Source organism: Calonectris borealis, chromosome 11 (genome assembly GCF_964195595.1).
Source record: "Calonectris borealis chromosome 11, bCalBor7.hap1.2, whole genome shotgun sequence".
NCBI lineage: Eukaryota > Metazoa > Chordata > Aves > Procellariiformes > Procellariidae > Calonectris > Calonectris borealis.
The window spans coordinates 23,648,379-23,672,893 of NC_134322.1; the positions used below are offsets into that span (position 1 = coordinate 23,648,379).

The window sequence follows — 24,515 nt, forward strand, 5'->3', positions numbered from 1 at the left end:
ACTGCTGTATCCTGCGGATGCCGAGGGAGGCAGCGGAGCCTCCTGCCTTGTTGTGACTGGGACAGGGGTGACCTTGGGCACTGCTCAAGCCCCCTCTCCTGGCTCCTGATTAAGCTCTGGCTTTCTGCCTTGCTCCGAGCACGAGCCTGGGGCGGCTGTTTTTAGGATCTGAGCTCAGCGGGGCTCTGTAGTGGCCCTGTTCTGGGTGGTTTGTGGGGGGACCTGGCCCCCAAGAAGCCAGCGTGGAGCTTTTGGGGGCTGTGATGCTCTTTTCCCCCCATGGCCAAGGGGCAGCTCTTGCTCCTTCAAACCCTCCCCGGACCCCAGATGTGGATTTCATCAAAACCGATACCCCTTCTTCTGCCTTAAAAAAAGCAAAAGGCAGCTTGTTGTGACTTCCCACTTTCCTTTCCCCTTGTCCCTGCCGAGCAGGATCCCTGTGGTACCTCCAGGCTCAAAAAAAAACCCCAAGTGTGCTGGATTTGGAGCTTGGGGCTGCAGGTCCCTTCCTTGGGGTGCTCTCGGGCTGGCTTTGGGGTCCCCTGTGTTACCCCCGTGGGTGCCCGGGGGCCGTGGCTGGCCCGGAGCGTGGCTGACCCCCGGTGGTCGCGGAGCCCTTCCCTGGCGCCTGCGGGAGGTTACGGCGGCGCAAAGCCCGGCGGCCGCCCCCGCTCCCCCCGGCGGCCCCGGGCAGCGGCGGCGGCGGGCGATGATCGCCGTCTCCATCCCGGCGGCGGAGCCCCAGGCGGCGGCGCGCAGCCCCGACAAGGCGCACACGGTGAGGGGCGCCTCGGGCTACGGAGGGGGGTCTCTGGAGCTGGGGGGGGGTCCCTCTTGCCGCGGGGGGGGGGGAGGTTTGGCTGTCCCCAGGGGGTCCCCGCCTGCCCCGGGAGTGGAGGTCTCTGCCTGTCCCCAGGGGTCCCTGCCCGGGGGGGGGACAGACCCTCTACCCTTGAAAGGGGAGGGTGTCCCTGGTCCGGGGGTCCCCTCTGGCACCCGTGGGTAGGGGGTCCCTGTCTGCCCTGGGGTGTCCCCATCTGCCCTCCTGCCCTGGGGATTGGAGGTCCCCAAGCGTCCCCGGGGGACCCCACGTGCCCTGGGGGGGTTGTCTCCCTCTGGCCCGGCGGTTGGAGGTCCCCAACTGTCTCCGGGGGTCTCCACCTGCCCCAGGGGTTGGAGGGCTCTGCCTGCCCTGGGCACCCTTTGCCCTTGCATGAGGGGGTGCCCCTGTCCCGGCGTCCCCTCTGGCTCCAGGTTTGGAGGTCCTGCCTGTCCCCTGGCTCCTGCCTGCCCCACGGTGCCCCCATCTCCTCTGGGGGATGAAGGTCCCTGCCCTGGTGGCCCCACTTTTCCCAAGGGGTTGGAGGTCCCTGCCTGTCCTCAGGGATCCCTGCCTTCCCGGAGGTGCCGCAGCGGTTGGGGGGGCTCTGCCTGCCCTCCCTGTTCCAGGGGTCCTGCCTACTCCCAGGGGTCCCATCTGCCCCAAGGGAGGGGAGGGGAGAAGGTCTCTGCCTGCCCCATGGGGTGGAGGTCCCTGTCTGCTCTGGGGGGGTGGAGGCCCTTGATTACCCCCAGGGGGTCCCCACCTGCCCAGGAGGGAGCTTATCTCCGTCTGCCCCAAGAGATGGAGGGCTCTGCGTGCCCTGGATCCCTGCTGGGGGTACCCTCTGACCCTGACCCCAGGGTCCCCTCTAACTGCAGGGGGTGGAGGGTCCTGTCTACCCCAGGGATGGGTGGAGGTCCCTGTGTGTCCCCAGGGGTCCCTGCCCGCCCTGGGGGTGTCCCCACCTCCCCCAAGGGTTGAAGGTCTCTGCCTGTCCCCCCACAACCCTGGGATCCCGTCTGTCCCGGGGTCCTATGTGCTCCCAGGGGTCCCATCTGCCCCCAGGGAGGGGAGAACGTCTCCGTCTGGCCCAGGGGCCGGAGGTCCCAAAGTGTCCCCCCACCCCGGGAGGTCCCTGATTGACTCCAGGGGATCCCTGCTGGGAGAGGGCGGGGTGGGGGGGGAACGGGGACGCTCTCTACCCTTGAGAGGGGGTGGTGGTGGTGTGGGGTTGGCGGGGTGGGTTGTCCCTGGCCTGGGGGGTCTCATTAGCCCCTGGAGTTGGTCTGGGGTCCCCACATGCCCCAAGGGGTCCCTGCTTTGGGGGAGGGGATGGGAGGGGGGTGGAGGGCTGGGGGGGGGTGGGGGGGGATGGAGGGGGAAGGGGCCGGACACCTTCTACCCTTGAAAGGGTGGGTGGATCCCTGGCCTGGGGGTCCCCTCTGTCCCTTGGGTTGGAGGTCCCCAAGAGTCCCCCAGGAGATCGCCACGTACTCCCAGGGAGGTGGGGGAGGGGGTCTCTGCCTGCTCCCATGGGTCCCTGCTGGGGGAGGTGGGGGGGGGGGGGGGGGACGCATGACGCACACAACGGCACAGGACCCCTATCCTGGAAGGGTGGGAGTGTTCCTGCCCGGGGGTCACCTCTGGGCCCAGGGTGGGTGTAGGTCCCTGGGCCTCTGCTGTGGGGGCACCCGCTGCCCTTGAAAGAGGGGGGTGCCCCAGGAGTGGAGGTCCCTGTCTGTCCTCAGGGGTCCCTGCCTGGGGACCCTCTACCCTTGAAAGCGGGGGTGGGGGGCAGGGGGGGTGAGGTTTTTTGGGGGGGGGAAGGTGTGTGTGGTGTCCCTGGCTTGGGGAATCTCCACTGGCCCTGGGAAATGGGGGTGGGGGGTTGGGGGGTGGTGTCCCTGATCTGAAGGTTCCCTCTGGCCCCGGGGGGGGGGTGGAGGGGAGAGGGGGAGGGGGGGAGTTAGTGGGGGGAGAGTCCCCTGCCTGCCCCAGGAGGTGGAGGTCCCTGTCCCACTCTGGGGGATGGAGGACCATGACTGTCCCCAGGGGTCCCTGCTCGGGACAACTATGACAACACGCTGCTACCCTTGAAGGGGTGGGGAGGTGTCCCTAGCCTAGGGGTCCTCTCCTGGGAGGGGGTGCGGGGGTGTAGGGGGTCCCTGCCTGCCCCAAGGTGTCCCCATTTGCTCCTTGTGATGATGGTCCCTGTCTGCCCCAGGGATGGGTGGTCCCTGCCGGTCCTCAGGGGTCCCTGCCCGCCCTGGGGTGCCCCCACCTGCTTTAGGGGTTGGGGGGTGGGGGGAGGTGGAGATATGGAGGGGTGGAGGTGCCTGACTGTCCCCAGGGGGTCCCCACCTTCCCTGGGCGGGGGGAGGTTGAGGTGGGGGGGTGTCTCCCTCTGACCCAGGGGTCGGAGGTCCCCAAGTGCCCTCCCCGGGGGGGGTGTGCAGGGTCGGGGCGGGGGGAGTTGGAGGGACCTGCCTGCCCTGGGAGGATGAGGATGGAGCCCGTGGTGGCTGACCCGCGGCGCAGGTGTTCAGGGTGGAGGTGCTGTGCAATGGCCGGCGGCACACGGTGGTGAAGCGCTACAGCGAGTTCCAGGCGCTGCACAAGCGGGTGAGACCCCCAGCACCGCGGGGGGGGGACATGGATGGGACCGCGGTGGCCTGGCACCCGCCCGGGGACGGACCAGCTCCCCGGAGCAGGGAGGACCAGCCTCATCCTCCACGGGCCACGCTGCCACGATGCCCCCCCCCCGTGCTCTACCCTAGATCAAGAAGACCTGCAAGGTCCCCGACTTCCCCCCCCGCCGCGTCCCCAACTGGATGCCCAAAGTGCTGGAGCAGCGCCGGCAGGGCCTGGAGCTTTACATCCGGGTGAGGCGCCGGCCGCCGGTGGCTTTTGGGTTGTTTTTTTTTTTTTATTGGGGTGCTGACTCCCCTGCGCGCGCGGCAGGGTGTCCTGTACCACAACGAGGAGCTGCCCCAGGACGTGCTGGACTTCCTGAAGGTGCGGCGTTGCCAGCAGGACCCCAAGGCCAGCAGCCCCCCGTGAGTAGACGAGCGGTGGTCTCTGCCTGCACCCGGTTTATCCGGCACGGTGCCAGGACCGTCCCCCTCACCCCTGTTAAGCACCCCAAGACACCAGGTTGGGGACGACGGGGACAGGCAGGGGGCTGGCATGTGGCCGGGTCACCCGGGCTGAAAGCGGGACCCTTCACCGGGCGCTGACGCCCCCTCTCCCATGGCAGCGCCGGCCGCCTGCCCTCCCAGCGGCCTGTTGTGGGCTTCTGCACCGACCCCTACACACGGCCACCGGGCACCGGTAAGAAGCGGGACCACGGGTGCGGGTCCCCAAAGCCTCCAAGGGACAAGGCTCTTTTGGGCCCCCAACACATGTTTTTCCTTTAACGAGGCCTGGGAGGGAAACAAAGCTACTCCAGCTCCCCCCTTTCTTTGCAGACCTGCTCCCCGACACCGTCCTCAGCGGGGTGCTGCAGGGCCTCTACGTCCTCCCGAGCTGCACCCCCAGCCAGGCAGCGCCCCGAGCCCCCGGCCTGCTGGGCTCCTGAGCGCCCACCCAGCACCCAGGGCCGCAGTGGTGAGCGGCCAGGCAGCGGAAAGGATCCCTGCGGTAAAAATAACTCCTCCCCGCTGGGATGGGGCAGGAAAACTGGGTGGGAGAAGCCAAGGGAGCCACAGCTGCTCTCCAGGCCAGCGCTGCTCACCCACCACCACCCAAAGTGCCTTCGTTGGGAGAGCAGGAGCTCTGCCTTCTGCCCTGATGGTTCGGGCTTGCGGTAGGAGCCTCCGGACCCTGAACCGTGCTGGAAAACCCCTCAGCATCTGGGCTTCGGTGCAATAAATCACTTGGGCTTGACTGGCAAAAGATCCCCGTGCTCTGTAACTCTGCAAAACGGATCGGGGGCCAACCGCTCTCGGCTTGATGAAACGTGAAAGAAGGGGGTTGGAGGGTTGAGGGATGCGTAAGCGATCCACACCCCTCTGAGAGCAGAAGAGAGGCGACTCTTTAAAAAACACATTGGTCACATTTATTGGTGCATGTGCTTCTTACAAAAGTGATGGGAAGAGGAGCCAGCGCCCCGTCCCGCCCACTGGCCGGCTGGAAGGCGGCAGGGCGAAGGGGGAGGCCGGGCAGGGGGCACGGGGCGCAGCGCGGGGCGCAGCGGCTCCGCTGCTGCTCACCCGCCGCGGGACGGCAGGGAAACGCTCGGAGGGGGAGCAGGGCAGCCCCAGGCCCGCAGCCCTTCGCGGCCGGGTCCCTTGCAGAGCGCAGGGCCCCACACCGTGTCGCGGAGCCGGGAGGGTGGATTACTCTTTGGCAATGGCGAATGGCTTCTCCACCTCGATGGTGCCGCAGTCGGCGATGGCGACGTCCTTCAGGGGCTTGTCCCTGCTGTCTGTCTTAGTGTTCTCCACCTTCCGCACCACGTCCTGGGGAAGGCAGAGGCGTGAGAGCGGGGCAACGCTGGGCAGGGGCAGAGCCAGCTCAGTGCAATCCCCGACCCAGAAGGCACCTCCCAGCCCATTCTCCACAGCGCTCTGCCCCCAGCCAGCTTGCCCAGGTCCCGCTCTCCCCCTGGGAGCCGATCACCCCCTTACCACCCATCGCCCCCTTACCATGCCCTCCAGCACTTTGCCGAACACCACGTGCTTGCCGTCCAGCCACGGCGTCTTCACCGTGGTGATGAAGAACTGGGAACCGTTGGTGTCCTTGCCAGCATTGGCCATGCTCACCCAGCCAGGGCCGTAGTGCTTCAGCTTGAAGTTCTCGTCGGGGAAGCGGTCTCCATAGATGCTTTTTCCTAAGGTGGGGAAAAAAAAAGGCCGCCTTGCTCTCATGGAAATGTGTCAGGGTGGGGGCGATGATGGCGGCTCTCTCCACAGGCTGGGTGGGGTGAATGAGCACATCTGGAAGGGGGACTAACTACCAGCACCGCAGGGCTGCAGGGAACCACGAGCTGCCCGCTACCGGAGTTTGCTAAAAGCACCCACAAGCTGGGCAGGAGGGATCATGCCCCCAGGGGACCGGACCAGGCTGTGTGAGAGCAGACCTGGTAAGAGCTTACAAGCCCACATGCTGATACCATCAGCTTTGCAAATGTTTGCGAAGTGCTGGTAGAAGGTTTGAACTCTGCTGCTACCGGATTAAACGTGTCCTGGCAGCCAGGACGCCCGGCAGAGGCAACAGCTGCTGCAGAGGAAAGTTTTCTTAGTGAGGAGCTCCAGGTCCTCGCGGGGCAAAGGGCACAGCTACACGGGCAACATTCAGGTGCCAGCCAGCCAAGCCTCACTGCGCCCATCGCTCCCCAGCACCAAGCTCTGCTTCGAGGCCAGGTCTCCATGAGCTGTGTGCCCACTCATGCCTACTCGTTCCCACTGTGGCACCATGCTCCAGTTCCACACTGGTCCCCAGGGGTAGCCAGGCCGTGGGTTGGGAGCGTGGCTGCTGTCTCACTTCAAGACAGCACCTGGACCCTCGGGCTGGCATGGGCCAAACTACCTCCAGTGCCATCTCCACGGGTGAAGTCTCCTCCCTGGATCATGAAGTCTTTGATCACACGGTGGAACTTGCTGCCCTTGAAGCCGAATCCTTTCTGGGGGAGGGGAGGGAGAAAACGCAGTGAGGCAAAGGGTCGGACCAGAGCTCCCTCCGTCCAGCTCCGCCCCAGGGCACCACGCAGGAGCCTCCCGGGGGGCGGGTGAGGCCCAGCCAGGCAGCTGCTGGCCCCTCACCTCTCCGGTGGCCAACGCCACAAAGTTCTCCACCGTCTTGGGCACCGTCTTGCCAAAGAGCCCGATGACGATGCGGCCCACATCCTCCTCGCCGATCCGCAGGTCGAAGAACACCTTGATGGGGGCGAGGGGGTTATGTTAAGGGGGGGCATCAGCGGACCTCACCATGCTGGGCCAAGCTGGGCCCACACCCCCCCATGCCTGGCTCACCAAGTCCAACCAGGCCTAACCCCACTGCGTCGGGCCTGCCCCACCTCCCCAGCTGCGCCCCCCGCAATCTCAGCCGAGCCCCCCTCACCCCAGACCCCCCCCAGCCGAGCCCCCTTCACCCCAGGCCCACCCCCCCCCGCCGAGCCCTCCTCACCCCCGGCCCTCCCTCACCCCACAGCCGAGCCCCCCTCACCCCAAGCCCCCTCCTCACCCCAGGCCTCCTTCACCCCAGGCCTCCCCCGCCCCAGCCGGGCCCTCCCCGGCCTCTCCCGCCGGGCCCCCCCCGACCTTGGCGGTGACCTTGGGTCCCTTCTTGCGCTCGTCGGCCCGCGAGGCGGCGGGCAGCAGGAGCAGGAAGGCGGCGCCCAGCGCCGCCGCCGCCACCAGCACCTTCATCCTCCGCCGCTCGCAGCCCGGCCACAGCGCCCGCCGCGCCGCCTGCATCCGGCCCCGCCCGCCGTGCCCCCCCGCCCCCGCCGCGCAGTGGTACGCGCCGCGCCGCGCTCCCCGCCCGCCCGCCCGCTACCAGCAGCCCGGGCGCGACCAACGGCCGCGGGGAGAGGGGGGGGAGGCACCTTCCGGCCGGGCGGGGGCGGCGCCGGCGCGAGCCGCCGGGCGGCTGCCACGTTGCCCCTCGCTCGGCAGCCGCGGCGCGGCCAATCAGGAGCGGGGCGGCGCGCTGATTGGCCGCCGCGGAAGAGGAGGCGGGGGCGGGGGCAGGAGGCTGAGGGGCGGGGCCGCAAGGGTGGTGCCGGCCAATCGGCGCGGCCGGCGGCCTGTGAGGGGCGGGCACGCGCTGCGGCCGTTGGGGCGCTGAGGGCGCGCGCCGCCTGCGGGCTGAAGCGCGGAGGCGGCCGGGGCCGGCGGGGGCCGGCGGGGGCCGCGTCCTCGGCGGTAGCGCGAACAACCGGCGACAACCGCGCCCCCCCCGGCAGAGGGGGGACGTTAAACGGGCAAAACAAAGGACAGCTCGGCGCCCCCAGGGCCCTTCGCCACTCCGGGCCCGGCAGCGGGAGGACGCGGCCTTGGCCTTGGTGCAGCCCCCCAAGATGTGAAGATGGAGCCTTGTGCTGAGGCACCCCCGACGACGGGGAGAGGGGCTGCTGGGCTCGCCCCCTCGCCTCTTTCCCGGGCAAGAAGAGCGGGCGAGGCTGCGCGGTAAAGCTAAAGAAAGGAGCGAGAGAGGAGAAGGGGCTTCGTCAGGGAGGCCCGAATTTCTTTTGCAAACCAGATGTGGCCGGGCTGAGGGCGCGCAGAAGTGTTTGCGGTACTGCAGGCGCCGGTGTGTAGCTTAGCACAGTCGTTCACAAACGCTGGAGTTAGTTGAACACGTGGGAATTAGGTGGATTTTTTTAATGTGTACTCAGATAGATCTTGGTCAGTGTTGATCGCCTAGCATACAGACCTTTAAGGGAACTACCTGGTAGAGATGCATGTTTCCAAGGGCCAGGGAAAGCAAGCTTGAGGTTTGTCTTCCTTCTCAGAGCACAAGTGTCCCAAGACTAATTTTTGGGGATGGGAAACAGAAGTTCATGCTAAAAATACTACGTTTAAGGCTGGGAAACGGAAGGAGAAAAAGCATCCCAACAAAGATCCCAGCGTGAAGCAGTTTCTAAGAGTGGGAGTTGCGCTGCAGGTGCTCTCCATCTAGATACAGTGAAAGCTGCTTTTAAAACACGCTATGTTTGGCTAATAGGTGACATCTCCTTTAATGCTTTTCTCTGTACTGAGAATAAATAAGCAGCAGCTATTTGCACGCAGGAAAACCTCACGATCCTGGCGGTTGATTCCATGGAAGCAGCACAGTGCTTCTCCTTTCTACGCAAGATCCCGGTAAGTGGACAGAGGCGCGGAGGAGGGCGGCACTCGAGGCAGCAGTGGTTGGGCCTGCGTCATTGCCACCTTCCTCCGCAGGCACGGCTGCCAGCACAGCCTGTGCCGAGGGATTCGGCTGGCGGTTACTTCAGCTGGAGCTGAAGCCCCACAGTGTGGCCCCCCCCCGACTTGGGGAAGGCAGGCTGGACACCTACAGCAGCAGCAGCTGTAGATGCTGTTCCAGAGACACGGGGACCACGTGACAGCATGTTTTGGGGTTGTTCACATCTTTGTGTTCCAAGTAATCAATGGTTTAGCCATTCTGCTACCTAGCATGCTTGAAGTGGGAACGTGCACAGGAGAAGAGAAATGGGTGCCACCACCTTGGCCAAGCTCTGTGGGGCTGAACCGTCCACGGCTGTAAAGCACAAAGTGTTGAGAAGGTCCCATCGGATCCCACACTGTGCATCGTCCCCTCAAAGGAAGGCTCAGAGCTGCTCACAGGAGAGGAAGGCTACCAAGAGTGCCCAACAGAAGCAAAGGAAAAGAAAATACGAGCGATGTTGTCAGGAAGAGGTAATAAATAGGTCTATTAATGGAGAACAATGCAGCAGTGCAATGTTTTATTGAAAAAAAAAATAATAATCATCTCACTTGATACCTCAGAAGACTGCATCGCAACGTTGGTGGGCCACACCGTGGGAGAGCTACATCGGGGAGGCCAGCACAGTGCTGGGTGCCCCCTGCTGCGCAGGCCCAAGACCCTCCCCTCGCACCCCTGGGGTCTCCCAGCTGCTAATGACTTTCAGCAAGGAGAGTTTGCCCAGGTTGCCTTAATGCCCTGCTTGCTACCACAGCATGGTTGGCTCAGTCTGGCTTGTGTCTCCTAGTCACATCCGAGCTCCCTGGGGACAGCGGTTTCCTCAAGCACAGTACTTGCTGTTGACCTGCTTTATTTTCCTTTTTTTTTTTTTTTTTTTTTTTTAAAAAAAGCCACCCCACATTTTTGCCCTTTTGAAGAGTCCAACGTACGATTATAGTGCAAGAGGGCTTGGTACAAGTGAGCATTACCAGCATGCCGTGGGGGGGACAGTCCTCCCCTGCAAACACATCATTGTAGGATTAAAAGAACATCGTATCTCCAAAGAGAAGCGATAGTGGGTCACCGTGAAATAGCTTTCAAACCAACCCACTTAAAAACAAGGTCAGGAAAGTTTCTAAACAATCAAATACATTCACTTTAAAAAAACAAAACAAAACAAAAAAAAAAACATTTAAGAACAAAAACTGTTGAGATGGCCCCTTTTCCCCCCCCGCCCTCCCTCACCCTGCAAACACTTACATATGCTGCAACTACAAGCTGCTCCTTGACCGGAGGCAGCGAGGAATGACCAAACACGGCAGGAGATGCAGAAGGAATCGAGTTCTGGTGACAGGCACTTAGTGGGGCTTGGGAGGGCAGCAACAGAAGTGTCTCGGGGCCCAGCTCCGTCTGCAGCAGGCAGGACCGCTCCCTGGGGAGCGCCTCTGCCCCTTTTCCCCCTTCCCAAGACGCCAAACCATGGTTTCCTACAGCAGAGAGGGGAACGCCTGTGCCAGAGACACTGCGCTGGGAGCCACTGGCAGCGGAGGAGTTTGAAAAGAGAAGGGTGGAACGCGGCCATGGTCCCCATCCTCCCTCTGGCAGGAGGGGACGAGAGGGCGAAGCGCCCTGGCACATGCCTGCAGGAGGTGAGCGGTCCCCTTCCTGCCCTGGCCCACCGTACAGCTCGAGGAAAGCGCTTTGCAGAATGAGAAGGAGGGTGCACGCGTCTCCTGGTGGGCGCGTGACCGAAGAGCTCTGCGCCTCTGAGCCGCACTCGTCGGGATAAGGCATGGAGAGAACGCAGCCAAGAATGGTGAAGAGACGCCCTACGGGGATCCCAGCAAGGAAGCGAGGCTTTTCCACCCTGGCACCACACCAGCGTCTGCCTGCTTTAGGGATGCACGAAGAGCAAGCCCAGAAGCTCCCTGCCCAGCACGGTCTCCTGCCCTCTAAGCCCACTTCTGCCCAGCCAGGGAAACCGAACCTCCTGGGAGTGCCGCTCCACAAACTCCAAGCTACGCAGATCATCATTAAAAAAAAAAAAAGATAATGAGATCCAGTCTCTCCCTTTCCTCCCTTCATGCTCTGTGGGATTTTTGGGGTGAGCCAGGCCTGAGTTTATGACAAGCAAAGTCCCTCAAGTGAACAGTCCCAGCCTGGTCAGGTGGCACACACAGAAAGACACAGTACAAGGAACCTATTCACAGCCTCCCCAAAAGCTGCTCGAGACAGCCCTGCCACGTCTATGGTAACCCCCGGGCAGCCTCAGCCTCCTCCGAGTTTGGAAACGCTGCAGCAGGATGCAAGATATTTTTTTTTTTTTTTTTTTTTTTTTTTTTTTTTTTTTTACACATGCGCAAAGCGCCCCAAGCCCTTTGCTAGGTATTGGTTTGGCCAAAAGCGGTGCATGAGAACTGTGGCTTCTCCTGTGGGGAGGGATGGCGTCCCACCTGCCCCAGACCCATGCTCGCAAAGAGGACGTGAAGGCTATTCCAGTCAAACCTATCTGACCATCTGGAGATGAAATCAGTGTTAAGGCAGTGAAGTATCCTCTCCCCTGCCGGGGAAGCTTTGCTCCTGCTAACGTTTTCTCGCAGAAGGTACATGTTCACAGGAGGGATCACCGGAGGGATTTGAGAAGGCTGCCCGGTTGCCCACACCGAGAAACACCTATGCTTTGGGAAAGGGCTGCCTCCCAGTTACCTTAATCCAGATCTACCTCTTAAGCCAGCGCAAACGCCTCCAGCCCAGCAAAGTTGATGCCGCTCCCTCCTGCCAATGCCGGGCTACGGCCTTACATCTCCCGGCCGGTTGGGTCAGGCACGGTGTAGGAAACCACGGTAGGGACATTCACCGGCAGCTAGAAAGGGTGATTGAAAATTCAAGTATGCTTTCCTCAGCGCATGGCCCAAGGCGGGCGTCAGGAACCCCAAACTGGCACGAGGGTCGTGCGGATGTCATCGACATCCCCACTCAAGGGCATTCTTTGCACCCCACCGTCTTCCCAGCTGAATGTCTGTCTGCGCTGGCACCGCGTGGCCACGCAGAGATCCACAGATACAATGTGCATCTGTAAATGCTAAAAATAATAAAAAGTGCAACGATGTCAGCTTCTTTAAAACAATCCACATTGCTCTGTTACCGTCAGAGGAGGGAGGTGTCAAGGGAGCCGGAAAAAAAACCTAACTGGAACAGTAGATTGCAAATTTCTCACAGCTTGCACATTACAGTGTAACTGTTCCCAAGGAGCCGAAAAGGGAACCTGTCTCTTACTGCTGCAGCAGTCAGGCCCTTCTCCCACGCAACTCTCCTGCCCGCACCGCATCCTCCTGCCCTCTCGACAGCCAATCTTCACTTAATTAAGAAGGGAGGAGGACGAAGGAGCAGAGAGCGCAGGGGAGGGAGGGGAGGAAAGTGAGCAGGAGCTAAGCACAGTCCTCAGGTTTGCGTGAACGATGCCTTCGCCGTAAACAACGGGAAGGAGGGTCAGCCAGCCAGCCCCCCTCCCAGGGCGACCAAGACCTGAGCCAGCCACAGTCCTGGTCCCAAAAGGAGCTTCAGGCTTGGAGTGAACGAGGGAGACCATTCAGCAGATCCACCCCAGAGTGGTTTGTTTTGGAACGTTTTCTTCTCTTTTTGGTTTAAAATGTCACTTTTTTTTTTTTGTTTCCTCTCTTCCTCCTATGCCTCCTCCTCCCCCCTAAAGAGAAGCCCCTTCCAGTGAGACAGGGCAGGAGCTGCAGGCGTGGTGGTTCCTGCAAGGCCCAGGAGGCACCGGTCACTTGTGACGCTGAGCCGTCTTCTTCCGTTTCCTCTTAAAGAAGCAGCAGCACCTGGGGCACAAAGGACAAGGCAAGTTAGCCCCACGCCCGGCACCCCGGGAAGGTCCCCCACCACCCCGGGCCTCCCTCCGCTCAGCCGCATGCAACAGCACCTCTGCGCGCCCAGCCTGAGGCCCAGACAGACCTGCCATCCCACGGGACGGTCGGCAAGGTCGGCAGATGCTGGTGGATGGCTGACACCACCAGCTGGTGGTGGTAGACCAGCAAAGGCAAGGAGCCACGCGCTGGGGGGTCCTGCCGCCCAAAGGCTGCGGGCGACAGTGGGGCGCAGCCCCTGAGCGCCGGGAGCCGGGCTGTCTCCCCCCCGAGGCTTGGCTGGGGCAGGATCACAAGGAGCCATCTGGGAAAGCAGTAAAACAAGGATCCAGATGCTCCGCTCCCTCTGTCTGAACCCCGGAGGAAGCGGACTGGGACAGTGAGCCCTGGCTGCTCCTCCCAGCTACGAGACACACGGTTTTCACCACCGTTCACTAAGACGACAAGTTCCAAAGAGATCTCGGCTCAGGGACCAGGTTTCTTTACTGAACCTTTCACGATAACCAGAGCTTCCACCTTGGATAAATCATTCAGTGCCGATATGCGGAACCCCTGCTTCTTCCCCCATCCAATGCGAGGGAGGTGCACAGCGCCCAGGGATTAGGGGGAGCAAGAAGGATGGAGAGTGGAGGCTGAGGTGGGGAGAAAATCGCCCATCGCAGCTGAACCATGAAGAGCGGTGGTTTCACTTGTGGGATACACTAAAAGAAGTCACCCAGGTTTTCTAGTCCTGCTGGCTTCCTACAGAATTACTTGGCATTTAAGGCGTATCTACCTTCCTACCCTCAGCCCACTGTCAGGAATCCCCTGCACAGAAGAAAGGTGTTTGTTCTGTGCAAGTTCTGCTCCTGAGCTATGTGTCTTTCTCCTTCTGCTGTTACAGCCATCTCCAGAGAAGCCTGGGTGATGCTGAAAGACTACTTTTTCAGGCTGGTGGAAGGGATGCCTGGCTAAGCAGCAAGAGTGGATGCGAGTATGCAAAGACCTTTTTTTCCTACAAGCATCTTTTACCAACAGCCAGACAAAAAGCATTCAAAAACACTGTAACAACTTCTCAAAATTATTTTCCGTGAGTCCTTCATGGCTCTGAAATGTCGGCGTTACACTTCTATCCTCTCAGAGCTGGAGGAGCAGATTTGTTCTCGCTCGCACCCCAGAAGGTGCTTGCCCCCGGATGCACGAGCCTTACTACGGGTGCAAAAGCGATGGGTGACCACCCCCCCGCCATGAACCAAGCCTGCCAGCACAGATCGTCTGCTGGGGAGACCGAAATCCCCTACAAAATGGAGAGCTCAAAGAGCCACAGCAAGAGGAGGGCCACCTCCCACCACACGTTACTCTGGCCTGCACGGGCTAATGGCCAGGGGAAGTTTAACATCCACGACTTGTCTTTAGGTTGCCAAACAGGCCCAGTTTGGAGGTGAGCCGAGAGAAAACGCAGAGCACTTGTCCTTGCAGGAACACGGGCTTAGAGCGACCTGTGACGACTCCATCACTACCCACCTAGCCTGACGTTTGCAGCGTGCAGTCTGAAGCACCACCCAACCCAGGCTCCTGTGCATGGCTGGCACTCTCAGCCCCCCACCCCAGGACTGCTCTTGCATTTTATTGTCCTGGGCCATCTGCCACCGTCTCCTGCTTTAACCTGTCACAGTGTTTCTCTCCCACAGCAGCCACCTTCCTTCATGACTTGGGCAATGGTGAGTAAGGGGGGGGACGTTATGGGGAGAGAGGATGGAAAATGCAGAAGTTATGATTTCGCATGCAGTGGGTAAGGGAAGAAGAGGGCTGAGCAGCACTCGTTTCCTCGGGCACCAAACGAAGGGAGCTGACTGACTTCTGGCTGTTTTCCCTTGTGACTGTCTTTTTAGGCTGTTACTCAGAGGTCCAGGGAAGGGTTCAGGAAAGGAAGTCCTGGCAGTTCAGACAGGCAGAGGCAAAACACCAAAATAAAAGAATAAGGCAGGCTGACAATTACAGAACGTGATCTCTCTGCATGCAGACAATGCCCAAGAGAACAGCCCCAGACTACGACATACAGAGAAGCCAGAGATGCCAGAGGTATTGGAGGCAATGCCTATGGAGAGCAGGGCAGAGGCGGTCAGTCTCCCATCCAACAAGGACATTCCTCGCCGCACACGGGCTTTGTCACCTTGCTCCGTAGCGATTCCCACCCATCAGCCCTCCCTGGGACCTACAAACTCCTCATCCAAGTCTCCGCTTGGTCCTGCGCTTACTGGGTACGTGGATTCCCCAACGGGCAAGGGAGGGAGGGAACACCTCCATGGGACGCCTTGAGACCAGAACACTACAGCTGTGGCTTCAAAACCCTGACAAAACCATACATATGTCTGAGCTGGGCTTGGACCAATGCTAATCCCAACCCCTCTGCCCCTTCTTTCCTGGAGAAGCCAGTTCACCTGCACCCTCAGCCAGCGGCTGCAGGGTTTTTGGAAAGGAGCCATCTCTCACCCACCCTCTCCACTCAGGGGCTCTAGCTGGGGCTCTGTCACTAATGAGGACTCCATGGCCACGTCTTTCCATCCTCTAACGATACAGGGCCTGGCCCATGCTTCTTCAGATGAAACTCTCCGAGGAAGCGACTGGCCCCCTCCCCTTGATACCCAGCGCAGGGTTTTCCCTTCGTAACCGTCTGCGTGAGGAATTCCTGCAAGACGCTCAGCAAGCCTGGTCCCGACTGCCCAACTCCATTAGACATCATCTGCCCATGGACGTAACAGTTTGGGGGAGATGGTAAGCCAAATAGAAAAGGATTAAAATCCATCTTTTGCATCCATCAGTTCAGAGATCAGCCAAATTGCTTGGCCTAATGCGGCCGCTCAGACATCGCCCACACCCTCCCCAATATTGCATGTGGTCCTCAGCACGGTCCTAAAATCAAAACAGCTCTGGGTTGGCTTTGACTTTGTGCCTTTTTAGGGTTTGGTCAGTTTGATTTTGCCAGCCCCAGTCTAGTCTGGTCCGCTCCCCCTTGCATGTGGACTGGAGAGAGGGACTCACCACAAGTTGAGCATTTTCAGGCAGCTACAGAGAGTGTAGAGAAAAAACACAGAAAGGAAGAAAGAGCAATTAGTTCACAGAGGTGGGATGAAAGCATGTCACTGCAGCCATGCAAACATGCAGTGCAGACTGGCAGACACACACCATGCCTGCCCGCCGCCCACCCCCAGCCCTCATACCACCTCTGCCCTTGCCATGGCGCCGCTGAGAACTGCCCCGTTTTCCAGGGTCTTGAGGCCTCTGACAAACACCCCCTATTTTCCATGAAGGCACTGGCCCCATGAGGTTCTTATCTGGGGCTGGGATCAGAAAGGGGCTCAGGGCCACCAGGAGAGGAATCTGCTCTTGTCCCCTGCAGCTCCAGCAGCAGAAGGGCCAGATCATGGATCTGCGCCTGGGACCTGCTCTTCAGCGAAACCCACCGCCAGGATCAGGAGCTTATCTCCAGCGTACCCCAAAGCAGAAGCATTTGCACAGCTCCTCTGCCTGCCGGGAGTGCCAAGGAAAGACCTTTCTGCTATTGCATCTCGTCTCGAAACACAGAGCCCCAGCTCCAGCTCCTTCTAGCTCTTTCTGGCCCACTTTACTGCACAGCAGAATCCAAAAGCCCTTCGCCCTCTGCATATATCTGAGGGGATTTATGATCACAGGTGCAAGGGAAGATGAAGCCAGCCCTCCCTGTGGCAAGAGGAACGAAGTGGACTGCACTTGGGAATTACAAGATACCTCAAACCTGTCAGTGCAAAGCCCATGCTCTGCTTCCCAGCACCTCCAAAACCAAACAAGGGCTGGAGGCTGACGGAACAGTTCCACATGTCACGAGACGCAGCTTGGGCAGCACAGCCCTTGCACGCTCCTTTTCACCTGTCTTGACATCTCCCCTGTACACGGGTGTGGGGTCTGGACGCTGGCCTCACTGAACAAGGCGCTGCAGAAATAGGCTGAAGGTGGTCCCATCTTAAAAGTTGGCTCTTCCTTGCATTGGGTTGTTTTATTGATAACTGTTAAGGGTGGCAATTTGCCCCATCCTTCCGAGGGGCAACCCCAAGCCACGTGCCCGGGGGGACCCACTTCAGTCTGACCAAGACAGAGCCTGGGACGACAAACTGGTGGTCTCTGCAGGCCACACTACCCATATCTAAGAGGAATATTGCCCAATCCGCAAGTTGCGCCTCAAGATCTCCCCCATCCCGCCGTACTTGATGAGGAGTCTGCACCAAAACTAAGGCTCGCTCTTTTTGCTGGGAGGAGGAAGTGTATCTGTTGCTCGGGCACGTTGCTGCCAGGATCACACCCAGGCCAGCTACCAGCGAGCAAGATCACACATAAGCGCTTCCCAAGGGACAGAGGAATAGACAGCAGAAGACCTTCAGGACAACTAGCACTGGCTTCAGGCTGACGCATACCTAGGGACCTCTTCCATCAACATTCCCTTTCTCACGCCTGCCAGTTTTCTTCTTCACCCTCCCACAAGCCATTCCTAAGAGAAGTTCCCACAAAGGTGAGACAAACAACGTGGGACAAGCGACACCAGTGTCATCCAGTCAAATTGTAACCAGGCAGTTGGGCAACATCACAGCACCGCTGAGTTCAAAGGCAGCCCTGGGGCCTATTTACCCCTCGCACGGGGAGTGTCAGGATTACACTGTGACCTGCTAGGGTCCTGGTCTAGTTCAGAGACAGCGAGAAGGTCCCATGTTGAGGATCATGCAAAAGGTGACATGATGATGCCAGATGCAGCACGTGTGCGAAGGAGGCCAAAATGGTCAAAGCACCAACTTGGTACATCAGTTCTCACTCTTGACCACAAGCTACAGAGGAGAGGTCAGCTCAGAGAGAGCACGCTCTTCCTCACAAGCAAGAGGGTTGCTTCTGGTTTCTCTCACTCAGCTTCCGTTGCGCTGGACCAAGAGAATTCACAGAGAGAACTACCCGTCCCTGCAAGAGTTACTTTAGGACCATTCTGGATACCTGGCATCCACTTCTTGCAGCCAGAAATAAAGTGTTAACTTTCAGACCAACAATCTCTTCACTGAGCTGTGCTCAAGCTACTCCTACACACTCTCAGCACGAGAGTACAGCGCGTTCTCCTTTTGGAACAGGGGACGCTCACCGGGATTCCTGAAATCAATTCACATTATTTTGGTATTTGTGCTACTGTCTACTTGCAATACATGCTCTGAGTAAGAGTTACATTCTTCCACCCATGACAAGTGTAAAAAAGAAGCAGCAGCAGCAGCAGCACTGAAGGCACCATGCACAAAAGCAGCAATATGCAAGGAAAAGGGCATGGGACACGAGCATTGAGTATTTCACCACGGGTAAACATCCCCACTCGTTTCCCAGGAGGAGGATTAATGACCACATCAGTGGAAAGCCTGTTTGTAAAGCAAACGTACTTAGCTTCCTCCACCACCTCCACCTCCGCCTGCGCTGTTATTGGCGCGTTGGAGTGTGCCCCCGTCGGGTCGTCCACGTTCAGCTCCCCGTTGGTCGAGCTAACCACCTGAAACACAAATGAACACCCTGTTAACGAAGCCCCCTTGCACGTCTCCACCTCTCCACCCACTTGGACAAGAGATGCTGTGGGAATGGGAAATCTGCGGAATAACTTCCGTTTGCTCCTGTCTCTTTGCACCCTCTTAGCAGGCTGTCAGATTCCTTGGATGCCTTTGAATCATGTGCCTGGTTTGGAGAGACCAGCTGGTTCATCCCAAGCAGAACAGCGTGCAGGGGACTGCGTCTCTGTTCACTAATTTACACTCCTACGCCCAGCACAGGTCTTGTGTCTTTGGGAGGCTACGCCACTAGTGTGAAGACTAATTGACAGCCCTATATACACACACAAACTGTATTACGTTGATTGTTTTCTCCTGACACTTTTACAGGCAAGCGACTCAGTCCTGTTGCCTGCCGGTGCCATAGGGAGAAGTCACTCCAGAGTCACCAGAGTCTCACTCCTTACACAGTCCTCACCCAAAAGCTGTTGATACGGTCTCTCATCTCTTTTTGCTTCACCGCTGACATTATGACTTACTTCAGCATTTCCATTATAGGGATGACCATCCAGATCCCCAGCTGCCAGCAGCTCTGCATTTGCCAGGAGAGCACATAATTTTCTGGATAATTGATCATTGCTCTATTGCCACAACAACCTCCAAAGAAGCCTGTATGGGACTGAAGTTTGGCCGGCTCTTCTGCACTCCATCTGGAAGTTAGGACAGGCTCCTGTGCGTTGCTGTCAACACCTGGATCTGCGCCAGGGTCCAGAGCTGTAACGATGCGTGGCTCCCGACCCACTCCACCTCTTCACCTTTCTACAAGGTAAAAGGAGGCATCTCCCATGGGGGTGATCAAGGTGCTACCCAATATTCCTCGTGGCTCTGGATAACCTAACCACCAGAGGTGAAGGGAAGGAAGCCATTGAAGCAGATGTCCCCTCACCATTAAGTGCATCTATCCATGTTTGTTTTGAATACTTAAGTTCTACCAGCAACTGCTGTTTCTGCAGATCAAGTCCTGTGGCCAGTCTCTGCCAAGACAGGTCAGGACTCAGCTCATGTGGTTTTCAGAGCCCTCCTCGAGTGACAACCCCTTGGGTTCTCTTCACACCCCCCTTCCCAAATTCATCACACTGTAGGCCCACCCAGGTTCTCCAGACCCTCACACTTCCCACACAACTTTGCAAAGCGCTAGCACTTAATTGTGCTATTCCCAGTGATCTTCCCACACTTTCTCCAGCTACTTGTTAAATTTCATTTTACAAAAGGCTTTGATTTTCCTCCTCTTTTTTTACGTGCTGCCACTCCATTTTGATGTGGCAAATTCAACCATTGCCTTAAAGGAAACAGCCACTTGAAGCTACTGACCTCCCAAGGGTTCAGCATGAGCTGGGGCATCTGTTGAGAAACAATTTAAGCATCTGCAGCCCAGCAGCCATGCACAGCAGAAGATTTCCTGTTCTTAGCTGCAGATAAGCAGAATTTTAATGCTTACGGTGACACGCACAGGCTTGTAAACTGCTCGGGTAGGCAACCCTCCCAGTCCAATTCAGACTGGGACTGCCTTATTGCTGTAACTACTCTGGCAGAGCACTGTTCGTGGGGAGACAGAGCTCATGCTGCCTTGGTGCAAGGAAACTATTCCCCTTACATAAAAAAATATGAATAAAAACACCTACTCCGTACTTACTGAGTGCTGAATTCATAGAATCACGGAATAGTTTGGGTTGGAGAGGACCTTTACAGATAATCTAGTCCAACACCCCTGATGTGGGCAGGGACAGCTTTCACTAGATCAGGGTGCTCAAAGCCCCGTCCAACCTGACCTTGAACTCTTCTCCAGTTTACTATCTGCTCATGTCTGAGATCAAAGCTATACATACATTAGTTCCTCCGTATCTTTCAATTGCTCTGCTACTCAGAAAAATACTTTCAAATAAAAAAAGACATGTGGCTAATCAAGCCAAAAAATCATTGAATCCAACTAAGTATCAGGAGTAAGTAAATTTTCAACCTAATCTGCATTTCACTTTGGGGCACCCTGCACTTCCCGTCTCCTGAACTCGGCTCTGTCCCACTCCAGGCACTAATTCCCATTTCACCAGAGCCAATTTTCAAAGTGTTATGTCTGGCACTAGAGCCAGCTCTCGCAGGCAAACCTCCGCCGAAGAGGTGACCTCGCCAGCAATATTAGACAGTTCTTGTGTGCTTGAGTGACTCTTGCATCTTCTCTCTAGCACGTCCAGCCACCTTACTCTGGCAGTAGCGCAAGAAAACTCCCCTAGCGAGCCTGAGTGACAACCAGAGGCAGGTATGGTTTCATAAACAGAAGCGGTCTTTTCAGGAATTAAAACACTTAGCTGTAGTGCCACCTTTAATGCTGTCTGGCGCTGTCGCGCATCCTCTGCTCATCCACCTTCCACAGTGCAATCACCCAGAGATCCAACTTGCAGCCACCATGCCTTACACTTGTGCTGGTGCTGTTCTGTCACTGGATCCAAAACCAAAATGCAAATGCACTGGGGAGCAGGAGAGCAGGGTCACCACACCCTGCAACTGCAGCAACAGCTCAGCCTGCCTCCCTTCCATCCGGAGGGAGAGGTGGCTGTGCAGCCTACTCGCACCAGCCATCCCTGTGCATTTCTCCACTCTGACACCCTTAGATTTCCATTAAGCAGGAGGAATTCGACCAGAACCTCACCTATCAAGCCTGAACTGGAACAGCTCAACTGTTTTCCTAACATTAATGGGGTTTATATACAACAAACCCTATTTCGGCTGCTTCTTACTACCTCAAAGGATCCCCAAGATGGGGATAGAGGGGTGCTTTATAGACCAGACCTGCTAATATACGCTCCTTTCTGTGTTCTATTTGACAAATCTGAGTTCAAAATAGCTCTCAGAGGAAAAGCTTCATTGAAGCGGTAACAGCAGCCATGTTGGCCATCACAGCTTGGGTCCCACAAAACCATGGCTTGAGCGTTACCTACAGGACAGGACCAAACCGGCCTGTGAAATCGCTCTCCTGACCATGATGTTGCTGCAATTTGAGGAGAATTCAGGGGATTTAACACAAATTCTCGCATCAAGGCCATACACATCAGGAGGAAGAGGTACCTGTACTGATCCTCCGTGCCGATCTGCAGCCAAATGAGATGTCAAGTACGAGGTATTTGTCTGCCGGCTTGGCTGGATCTCCCACTCCCCTCGGCGATCTGATGACGCCTGCTCACGAGTTCAGAAGCACGAGAGAAACAGAAGAGAGGGCAAAAGGTGAATGAGGGGAAGAAATAAAAGGTTGTTTGTTAGTGAGTTAGTTTCTTTGCAAAAAGCAAGGCATTTAAACTTTTAGCTAGGCTAAAATTTCTCTTTACCAAGTGCACCTCATACTTTGCTTCAGCGGTGTCTGCAGTAATCCACTGCAGGAGTGGATTTCTTCTCCTCTAGCTGCTACATGAAGAGAAAGCTCAGATCTATTCAAGAAGTTATTTCTTTACACGGCTTCATTTCCATGGGTTTCAGCATAGAAACAAACACACTGACAGCATGTTTAACTACGTCTGTCAGGTCACACACACCAGAGCACTAGGCATGGCAGCAAGATTGGATACACAAGCTCGACCTCCCTAAAATACGTATTTTTTTAACCCAAAGTTGCAACATAAAACAAAGCCACATTTTATTTCACCAGAAGCCAGTTCCACACACTGATTCACCTGTATGGTGCAGAAGGAAACATCTACCACACCTGCTTGACTGGAGAGAGGGTTGGTGGTTTTTTGGTTTTCTGCAGAAAAGTAGATGAAAAACTTTCGCTAATAGGTTCTTCTTTATCCCCAACAGATGCAAACTTTAGGCAATTAAATGATTAGAATTTTATTTGTTTTATTAGAAGAACCACTTTGCACTTGCATGTGAAGCTCCTCACAGGTCACATCCAGCATTCAGCTAAGACCCAGGAGGATCTCAGTGCACCTAAACCCAACCGACCAGCTGGAGGAACACTTCCTAAGACTGGGAAGCATAGGACAAACAGGTAGATCTGAGTTGGCCTCAGGCCAACAACAGAGGACGTAGTCAAGCCTGAAGTGACCGACGGGACACATTTAAAAGGTGTCTCCCTGGACGTCATATAAAAAATTCAAATGTTTCAAAGCTGAAGCACAAATTTGAAAGAAGATTGGACAGAGCAGCAGAGTCCCCCCCGCGCACACACGCCTGGCAGGAGGGACACTGAACAGAGACACCATGGACCTGGCCAGGAAACAAGAGGCTCAAGCAAATAAACACCAGGTTATCAGCAGCGAAGCTGAAGGAGCTAACCAAAGAGAGGTGCACAGGCCCTGCCTTTCCCCAGCACTACTTTGTGTTACTCCCTGCAGCCTGGATGATGAGCCCAAGCCCTGGTCGGAGCAAGAGAGAAGCCACAGGGCTCAGTGCCACTGAAAAAAAAAAAAAGACCGCAAGCAGCTCCACATAGGAGAAAGACTCCAGAAACCTTTGAATAAACTTAAACACTAACTAGTAAATTGTCACTCAACTAGAATAGGATACATGCAAAGGGAAGCAGAGTAAAAAAAGAAGTCTCCTGGCATTTTACAAAACATTCGCTATCGTTCCCTTTGCACGTGACCTCTGACTCCCTCCCGGAGTGACCCACAGTGCTGCTCCTCCTTCCAAGCAGGCACCAAATCCAGTTCATAGGTACTATTTCCCTAGAGGTGGTCTTGTCCAGGCTTGTCCTATTAAATCTTCTTATTACACGTTCTTCCCGCCAGCCTGAGACGCTGCTTACACTTTTTGTACTTGGTGACATTCAAAGGAGAAGCACTTCCCTTGGAATATTTTTTTAATTGCTGCGTCACAAGATTATGAACAACTGGAGAATTTAAATGCAGGTTTTAAAAGCAGAAAAGAACACAGATCCTGAGTGCTGCTTCTTCCAAAGCACTATACCATCAGGTCGCTTGGCTAGCCCAGGCGATGAAGTAGGTACCATGCTATGTCAACGTTAGGAGAAGCACTCTTCTGCCTAGGAGCCTGGAAGCAGCTTCTAGGAAGGCTTTAGCAGCCAACAAGAGCCAAATTTTTGTCTTTTAGCTCTACAGCCAAGTACGTGATAAACTGGTTCTGAAGCAGGCTTGAGCTGAGCCAAGCTGCCCAAAATGCAACCCAAGCAGTGACACTGAGGAAGTGATGCCCGCGAAATCCGAGAGCATCAAGTTCCCGTTAACACTCATCACCTTCCTACCAGCTAACAAACTGCAGGATCAGACTGGCACCTGAAGACAGAGGCGGCAGGGCTCACCCATCTTTGACAGTTAAGTATCTTCACTTCCTAGAGGAAAAGGTACCAAGAGGAGATCACTCTCTCATCAGCATCTTTACTGGGAACCAAATATTATAAAAAAGAATCTGCAATTATTATACCCAGGAAGAAAAATAAGGTAATTAACTCTTGAGATCAAGGCAGTTACTTGACCGAAACCCATGCCTCCAATTCACTGCTCTAGATGTTTATTTTTTCTACTTTTCCCTTTAGAGAAATCATTTGCTCAACACTTAAAAGGAACATCCCTTGGAATGTTATGGCGAGAAGAAACTGATTTTCCCTGCATATTGGGAATATTAAATAATTCAGCATCCTAAGTAATGGTTAGGTTAAAAAAAAAATGACAAAAGCTGCCATGCAATACAGTATCAAGACTATTTGATAGGCTCAGAAGAACAAGGACTGAAGGCTGCCTGCATAATATTTTGGGAATAGGACAGATTTCTTTGGGCTCTGTACTACAATTTGTGAACTAACTTGCTTGAAAATGAAGCCAGGCGTCATTGTCCATTAAAGGAAACAAGATGCCTCATACGTACACAGCGTGAAGTTCTGTTGTCAAAGCGGACAACTAGAGACTGCCACCCAAAAAAGGGGGGTTAATGCATTAATCAGGCAATATATTAAAGCAGATTATTTTACTAGTACTCACAAACCAGTGCACACTAATCAGCATGCATAAATACAGTACTGCACACGTGCTTCAAACAATCCAGCTTCCTACAAGCAACACTTCTAACAAGGGGTATTCATCCTGATTGTAGCTGATGGCTTTAGATGTATTCTAGTCTACATTAGTGGCTCTACCATTCAGAGCCCAGCTGCACGGAACAAGGAAAGCTGAGCCCAGACAGGTTATTACATCTCACTCTATTCCCACGAACCCCAGCTCGCATGAGCTGAGTGGGAGCAGAGAGGGCAGACAAGGAGCTAGAACGGCACACAGCGGTTAGAGGAGCAGAGCGAGCCCAGAACCACTCACTGGGAAGTAAGAGCACCAACAGCTCTAGCTAGGAGCCGGCAGTTGGAGGTCTACTGAACTTCTGATCAGTTCTGTTAATACAGAAAATCCAAACTCTCAACAACAA

At 56.5% G+C, this 24,515-nt stretch overlaps 3 protein-coding genes across 19 annotated transcripts in view; 1 reads left to right on the top strand and 2 right to left on the bottom strand.

The window, feature by feature from the left end:
* Nucleotides 1-38: 38 nt before the first annotated feature.
* SNX22 (sorting nexin 22) lies at nt 39-4,722 on the top strand. 4 transcript variants are annotated; one of them, XM_075160639.1, is made up of 6 exons: nt 39-778; nt 3,362-3,445; nt 3,601-3,705; nt 3,785-3,879; nt 4,080-4,153; nt 4,291-4,713. In XM_075160639.1, the coding sequence occupies exons 1-6, from the start codon at nt 710-712 to the stop codon at nt 4,398-4,400; spliced, it is 537 nt and encodes a 178-aa protein (XP_075016740.1). In that variant the 5' UTR covers nt 39-709; the 3' UTR covers nt 4,401-4,713. The 4 variants fall into 4 exon arrangements, with proteins under 4 accessions (XP_075016740.1, XP_075016736.1, XP_075016739.1 ...); XM_075160635.1 differs by having other exon boundaries at nt 3,601-3,879; nt 4,291-4,722; XM_075160638.1 differs by lacking the exon at nt 4,080-4,153 and having other exon boundaries at nt 4,291-4,722.
* A 135-nt stretch (nt 4,723-4,857) lies between these two features.
* PPIB (peptidylprolyl isomerase B) lies at nt 4,858-7,264 on the bottom strand. Its single transcript, XM_075160640.1, has 5 exons — nt 7,084-7,264; nt 6,586-6,699; nt 6,353-6,446; nt 5,470-5,654; nt 4,858-5,283 (listed from the first exon to the last, which is right to left on the bottom strand). The coding sequence occupies exons 1-5, from the start codon at nt 7,237-7,239 to the stop codon at nt 5,161-5,163; spliced, it is 672 nt and encodes a 223-aa protein (XP_075016741.1). The 5' UTR covers nt 7,240-7,264; the 3' UTR covers nt 4,858-5,160.
* Nucleotides 7,265-9,216: 1,952 nt separating this feature from the next.
* The window catches only part of CSNK1G1 (casein kinase 1 gamma 1), a 110,485-nt gene continuing 95,186 nt past the window's right edge, over nt 9,217-24,515 (bottom strand). For 13 of the 14 annotated variants that reach the window (XM_075160620.1, XM_075160630.1, XM_075160631.1 and 10 more), the window contains 3 exons: nt 21,213-21,320; nt 17,994-18,100; nt 9,217-12,528 (listed from right to left, as the gene is read on the bottom strand). In XM_075160620.1, the coding sequence (XP_075016721.1) occupies nt 12,474-12,528; nt 17,994-18,100; nt 21,213-21,320 (270 nt within the window). In that variant the 3' untranslated portion in view covers nt 9,217-12,473. Of the gene's footprint in view, nt 12,529-17,993; nt 18,101-21,212; nt 21,321-21,811; nt 21,883-24,515 lie in introns of those variants that run through there. The other variant, XM_075160634.1, reaches the window with a different exon arrangement.